This window comes from Hippocampus comes, unplaced genomic scaffold (assembly GCF_001891065.2).
Source record: "Hippocampus comes isolate QL1 unplaced genomic scaffold, H_comes_QL1_v1.1 scaffold9, whole genome shotgun sequence".
In the NCBI taxonomy this organism is placed as follows: domain Eukaryota; kingdom Metazoa; phylum Chordata; class Actinopteri; order Syngnathiformes; family Syngnathidae; genus Hippocampus; species Hippocampus comes.
Window position 1 is genome coordinate 6,702,607 of NW_017805275.1, and position 7,411 is coordinate 6,710,017.

General features: G+C 42.9%; 1 protein-coding gene across 3 annotated transcripts in view; it reads right to left on the reverse strand.

Moving 5' to 3' along the window:
- The window catches only part of nsd1a (nuclear receptor binding SET domain protein 1a), a 28,150-nt gene that overhangs the window by 10,504 nt on the left and 10,235 nt on the right, over positions 1 to 7,411 (reverse strand). For all 3 annotated transcript variants that reach the window (XM_019869836.1, XM_019869835.1, XM_019869837.1), the window contains exons 6-9: positions 3,012 to 4,746; positions 2,805 to 2,929; positions 1,939 to 2,170; positions 1,777 to 1,862 (exon numbers count right to left, since the gene is read on the reverse strand). In XM_019869836.1, coding sequence (XP_019725395.1) covers positions 1,777 to 1,862; positions 1,939 to 2,170; positions 2,805 to 2,929; positions 3,012 to 4,746 — 2,178 coding nt within the window. The remainder of the gene's footprint in view (positions 1 to 1,776; positions 1,863 to 1,938; positions 2,171 to 2,804; positions 2,930 to 3,011; positions 4,747 to 7,411) is intronic.

Genomic DNA, 7,411 nt, shown 5'->3' on the forward strand with positions numbered 1-7,411 from the left:
CTTTAAAAAACAAGGCATCGATTCAACTCCTGATGACAAGCCACCATCCAGCGAGGAAGCAATGCAAATGGCAACAAATCAATCAGTCTGCACAAGAATTACCAGACATCGGTGATTAACGGGACAGTTACTTGCAACTAGCAACAAAACTGTATGACACGCAGGCAAAAATTGTCATAAACCAAAGAATGCATCCAACCAAACAATCCAAAATAGACACACTTTTTTTCCCAAGACAGAAAACAAAATAAACATTAAATACTGTACGAATTTTACTGTTGTGATTTTTTTTTTGGATACACCTGTATTGCAGTTTTTGTTATATAAAGTATAAACAGTATATTTTTGTATTTTATTCATTGTGTTGTTACACGTGCATTTTGTCAACATACTTGCAGGTTCATAAAGGACATGCACCATGCTCATTTCCCAAATGAGGAATTTCTGTTATCAGGACAAATTGGACAGCGCAAACACGAGTCCGCACTAGAGAATATTTACTGTATCGAAAACAACCATATAGCTTTGCTTTAGATAATGCCACAGGGTTGGATTACATCACTTCATACTGAAGGCCCAGGTCCAAATCTCACCGTTCGCTCCTGATTGAACGGTGAGAAACAACAAAAAAAAAAAGTTTTAATTATTTTCTGTTTTATGATGTCATTACTGCAAGGTTTTCTTGCTTTATCTTATATCTGATTGTACTCTTGGAGCTACGATAAAGGAAATGCAATTGGGTTTTTCGGAGGCGGTCATGAACGCCTCTCGAGTTGACCGGAAGAAAAGAAGGGAAGGAGACGGACAAAGACACACCTGAGTTTGTTGAAAAAATGAGAGCTGTGGTTGTGGTTTTATTTATTTTTTTAAACGCAGACTTTATTAATGGTTTTCACAGTCTCAGCAAGTACAGGTACTGTTAGCTTGAACTCCGCAATTTAGTGGTTGACCATGCGGTTGTCATTGTTTCTTTCAAATCCAGCTAACAGAGAGGAATGATATCTTAACAGTACTGTTCGTCTTTGTCTGTCTCCGTGCTTTCTTCCGTTCCACTCGAGAGGCGTTCATGGCCGCCTATAAAAAACGTAAATTAATTCTTACATCAATGAAACCACGAAGAAAATCAAGCGAGGAAATCACAAAATAAATTCTGTAGGTGGGATATAGAATTTATTTTGTGATTTCCTCGCTTGATTTTCTGTTTTGATGCATTATTTTCAATTTTCGTAGTTTCATTTAAGTACAGTAACGTTAATTTACATTTTTCAGAGGCGGTCATGAACGCCTCTCAAGTTGAACGGACGCCTCTCGAGTTGAATGGAAGGAGCGTAGCACCATCTAGTGGACGCATTGTAGATTGCGCCTTTTAGTGCGAGGCGTCTAATATATGAAAATTTTTTACAAAATAACCATTCATTGAAGGTGCGCCTCATAATCCAGTGCGTCTTTTCGTGCGGAAAATACGGTACAAACACAAAAATATAGAATATGAATAACACGCACACAGACACACTTTTTTTTTTTTTTAATCCATATTCCCCTAGACCCCCGCGATAGACTTGGGACCAGCTCGCGGGCTACCGGTCGATCGTGATCGACTAGTTGGGCACCCCTGCTCTAGGTGAAGTGCACACTGCTTTGCTCAACCAAACAAAGACATAACCATTTGTGTGTGTGTAAAGTGAGACTGGACTATCCAGTCCAGTTGTGGCTGTAATGAAAGTTGTGCCTCGTGAGTCAAAGACTGCACAAAGAGCAGCCACTCACACTACTTACCTCCTCCTCTGGAGAGACGGACACTTCTTCAATGGTACAATCCAAAACCTTTTGAGACAGCTTCCGAGGCCTTTTTCTTTCTGAATCTGTTACAAGGAGCAGAATGATATAAGCATGCAATATCCAGGAATGAGACATGGGATTGTGGAAACTCTACAATACCAGATTTTGGGAGTAGATTAGCTTCTTCGGCTGTGACCGCATCATGAGAGGGTTGAGTTGGGGCTGGGGAGGTAGGCAGCCCATCAGGGGGGCATTGATCCTGAGATTGACCATGCGCCTTTGTAGCTGGAGTCGTAGGAGGCGCCATGGAGACTGATGGTGAGCCAAGTGTCTCCGATGTGATTCTGAGATCCAGGACCGGTGACACGTTATCACTGGCATTATAAAGAACCTGAGAGGGACACATACAAGGTATCAATATGACCTTTTACAATTGACTACCGTAAGCCACACGGGGGTTAATTATTGAATCTTTCACTTCAACACAAACATGAAACTGAAGTCGCTCTTTCACTAGTCCTGCTGTGCAGAAATAGTTTACATGCAGCTCTACTGACCATCTACTGTTTCTAACTATTTGTCATTTTGCATTCCTATTATACAACGTCTTATTTCATTTCTGTGAGCATGTACCGTAAACCTGCTGTTTCTATTTGTCATTTTGCATTCCTATTATACGTCTTATTTCATTTCTGTGAGCATGTACCGTAAATATCTGATTTCATTTTATTTCCCAGAATATAATCACAAACGTTCCAATGATGTGGAATTGTGGACCAAAGGTTGTATTAAAATAGGATGCTACCGGCAGCAGGGCTGGAATACTCGAACCAAAGCTCCAATTGCCCTGGCTGCCTTCCAGTTTCAAATCAATGTCTCTCTTTTAGACGCATTAACAAATGAATTCAAGTGACAGTTATAGAAAATCTCTTCTGATGAACAGTGCCTGCACCTGGGGAAGGAAAGTAACTTCCTTTGTGGTCATGAGTGTGTTGTACCGTATGGGACGGCAATGATCATATTACCGTATCGGGTGAGTCTAAGATGTCTTTTGTGGATTTCCTTTTTGGGGCGAAAATGTGTTCATATTCCTCCGTGGATTCCAGGAGTCTTTTAGTTGGTTTCCGGAGGCGTTTGTTCTCAAAATGACCTGCATGAACACACAAAAACCCTCTTGGAGTCATTTTTAACTATCGATGTGGCCAAGCCAAACAGTAGTTTTTTTGTCTTACCGGCTGAACTGCTTTCCTCAGAGAATGAGTTATTGTCTGACAGCCTCTCACCATCCAAATGAAAATCTGGAGATGCTCTCGTAGCGTATGATCCGTTCATCTCGTTCTCCTCAACCATCTGCCAGCGCTTCTTTGGGGCAATGGGAGATTCGGACCTCTTGTCAAGGTGAGTGGCAGCGGGATCACAGGGAACCGCATGATCGAATTCAGCTAAATCAGCGTGGCCACTGACGAATTCCCTGCCGAAAGCCAAATCGGCCATGTCGGAGGAAAGGCCAGGTAACTGAAGCTTCACTTTGGCAGGAAGTCTCTGTTTTCGCCGTTGTTTGTCAGAGTTCTCAAACCGCAAAGGAAATTTTTCACATTGAAAAGTGCCGGCTGATTTCGTCCTCCACTTGGTTTTCACTGCTGAGCATTTTCCCGACTTTGCAATCTCTGTTTTGATTGCTGGGCTCAAAGTGCCAGAAGACCCCCTCAGTGGCTCACTACACGGAGGAGAAGGAATAACTAAAGGCTCCTTTTTGATCAGCAGAGGTGGTGGTGGGACAACCAGGGGCTTCCCCTCCTTTGCTCTCGTGTCATGAATGTCTTTGAGGAGCATGAGGAAGGTACTGAATTTATAACTAGAATCGGGCCGAAATGCCGCAAGCTGGGAGTCGCCGTTCTCGTCAACAAGAGACTTAAATGTGACTTCCTTCATATCCAGGAACGCATCCATGGGACACAATGATGAAGAGGGGGAGGAAGATGAAGAGCTAACAGGGCTAACATTCTCCGTCTTGATTCGAACGGGATGAGGAAAGGAATCCCTTTGGTGGACATTAGGAGACTTTATTAATGTACCAACACTATTTTTTTTCTTGTCAGGCTTCCTCGTACGCTTTTTTGGAGTCCTCTGATTTACACAGCATGACTTATCAGTGATTGATTCCCAGCAGGGAGACGTTACAGTTTTTAACAGAGCTGAATCACGGGGTTCTTTCAGACGACAATCATGAGGGTGGCCTGACATTTGGCTTGCAGCCCGTGCATTTTGGAGCTCAGCCTTTTCCTCTGCTTCCACGGCTGTCGTCTCGAGACGACCACTGCCAAGCAGATTTGCAGGTGGCTTTTTGATTGGTCTGTGTGAAGTTCCTTCATCGTCCTTTAATCTGTGATTTTTACGGTCCCAAATGTCGGAAAAAGCGCAATCAGAATTATGTGCATCTTCAGAATGCTGGACTGTTTCTGTGAACATCGTTTTTACTTGTGCGAAGGGCTTGTCCAGTTCCTGCACTGGAGACGACGTTAAGCGCTTTGGACAATGCAACACAGGAACAGTTTCCAGATCCGTATAAGGTGAGGCCACGTCAGGGTCTTCTTGCAGTGCCTGGCTTGGTGTACGAAGGTCCAGTGTATCTGTGAAGTCCGGTGATACCGTTGACCCGCTGATAATATGCCCAAATATGTCTGACAGACATTTTTTTTTCTTTTGGCAGGTTTTGCTCTCAGTGGACAGTGTTCCTGCTGAGTTTTTGGCAATGTGGTGCTCAGTGCTTCTGGGAACAGTATGAGGGGATATGAGTTCCCCAGCATCTTCATTGAAAGAGGAGGTCTCCTGAGGTGGGCCATGTAGTGACCCCTCTCCATTGAGAGAGACTGCAGGATAACACTTGGCATTCCATTGCCGCGCGGAGAGCAAATGTTCAGCTTCCATCACGCTGACATCCCATGCAGACTGCAAACTTTTGGGTACCTGCAGAAAGTAGAAACAACATGTCAGAGCCTCATGACAGAAATTGCACTTTCTAAAAAAGAGAGATGAAAATATCAAACTGCAAGAAGAGCATTCAGCAGACCAGTGCCCAGGCGAGGGCAATACTATGCGAGATGCTCCATACAGGGCAAACAGCCAGCGATTTGAAAACTTGCCTTTGTGCTTCTAACAGTAAAATAAGCAAGGGAATAAAAAGGCAACGTTGCACTCTTTCCCTTTACGTGGCAGCAATGATCAGTCACAATTTACTGACAAGTGAAGGCGGCAAAGGCATGTCAAACATGTCCTATGTGTAATTTGTTCTTTCCATTTGAAATTGGCAATCAAATATCAAAAAGAAGTCAAATGATTATTTTTTTTTTGTTTGTGTGGTTTTTTTTTTGTTTGTTTTTTTTTAATCGGAAGCTAAACCTGGGATAAAATTCTGATTTGTCATACTTCAATTATAGGCTCAGATCAAACAGATGAAAGGGAAAAAGAGGCCACAAGACTGAGTTTGAGTTCATATGTGACCAAACTTAAATGAAATATGACCAATTACACTGGGGAACAATTTGAAAGAAAAAGAAATCTGTTGAGTTAGATATTTATGCTGATTCAAACTAAAACATGCTGATTCCAAATTTACAGGACGTTTTTTTCCCCTTGCATGATAAGTTTTTTTTTCTCCACGGCTATCCCGTGGGATAAGCAAACTTCCACTGATAAGATTGCAGTAAGAAGAGCTGACTGCGATTAGATTCATCGACAGCTACGTGACGATTTTTTTTGCACAGTTACAATTGAGACGTGTGTGCGGTGAGACGTGTGTGCAGCTCCCAATACGTCAGTACCTCCAATATCTGCAAAGAGAAAGCTAGCAGAGTAGAAATGAAGGATTAGTGCTGGCTTTTCTCTTAAGCTTGCAACCATAGGCATATTTCCTTTTATGTTGTTTTTTTTAGATTTCAAAGCTTGCAACCGTCCCATCTGAGGGTTTTATTTACAAAGTAGATACGTACACATTTGCTTCGTATGAGAAAGCGAGTATCCAATAGCTCAAAACCTTGACATGAAAAAGAACAACTGAGATCAGTTTTTGATGCCGCACCCCAAAATTTGTTCAAGAAAGCTGTAAGTGAACAAAACTTGTGTTGCCAGTCTTATCTATTAAAATCAAACACTCCTGTGGTCCATTTTGCAATTCCTACATTTTGATCCAAGCCTGAAAATTAAATTGATTTTTTGTGTGCTTGATTAAAAAAAAGAACTAAAATAATTTGTCACTTTTTCATTTCTAATGATACATTGATGATGTTGCCATTCTTCCCCTAGTCTTTGGCATGCCGGTCAGCAAAAATCTGGAAATCGGTTCAGTAGGATTTTCCTGTTATGCGACTAAAAGACACGAGTCATTTTCCCACCAAACGTGACAGTTCAGTTTGAGTGTTGGTTTGCGTTTCCTCTACTGGGTGTGTAAGCAGGATCGCAATAGCCGTGTCAGCTACACAAATAGGATCACATCAACAAAGGTAAACATGACGGAGCAGTGACAATCTACTGCCTCGGGGTTGTGCAGACTATTTGACTTTTCGACTGCACAATGACATTCAGATCGTGATGTCGACTAGTTGCTAGCCTTAAACACAGGCTTGAAGAGGAGTCTCAAAGAAAGTGCAAAGTCAAACGTGACTGATTTGAATTGTCTTCCATTTCTAAATGAGTACATTTCTAAATTGGTAAGTGATGGAGGAACAAGGGGGGGAAGCTCGGGCAGGATCTCAATTTTCAGACCCCACATTTGAAGGTCTGACTTTCCCAGCGACAGACAAATTTACGCTGATTGGTCGTTGTCTGCAATTGCTAAATTGAAGCTTACATTTTGGAATATGCCTTGCTGTCTGTTTGAACCGCTTAATCGATCGATGATACATCACACAAATCAAAGTGGAAGGAGAGCGGGGAATTATTCCACAGCACACCAAGAGGACTGTGATTATTTGCAAATGCTGCAAATTCCCACAACTACTACAGGTTTCTTTGTTGGGTTGGATTGTGCAAACATTTACCTCACTGTCTGAGCAACAAGCTCACTGAACGAGATTTTTTTCCCTCTGGCTGGAAATATAATTATGTGACAGCAGGCGAACCTTTGTCTTGTGTTCTTAAGGCGGAGAAAAAAAAAGTAGTGTGTTTCCGGTAACCCGACCGACCGAGAATTTCTACGTCGAAAAAAAACTTTACGGTCGGCATTTTTTTCAAAGAACCCTCTACATTTTTGTGTAGAGGGTTTACATCGGTGCAAACTCTCGCGATATTCACGTTGAGCGCGCGCGTCGTTTGCCCTGTCGTCTGTCAACAACATTGAATCATGGCGGCGGCCGCGATCTCCGACGACAGTTTAAACCGCGTTTTCTGTGTTACAGTCGCATGCTTGCACCGTAATGTTAAGAAAATAGCATCCATTGATGTATCGAAAAAATTCAGCGAACTATTTGATGAACACCACGGGCCGAGTAAAAACCGAGGGCGGAGGAGGACGGCGGCAGGGGCGTTGCGGGCGTCGCGGGAGTAGGGGACGGTGTCGGGCGCGGGGTCGGTCGGTGCGCGTCGCCTTCGGCGGCGAGCGGGGGGGTCATTGTCTCCTTGTTTTATGGTTTATGGT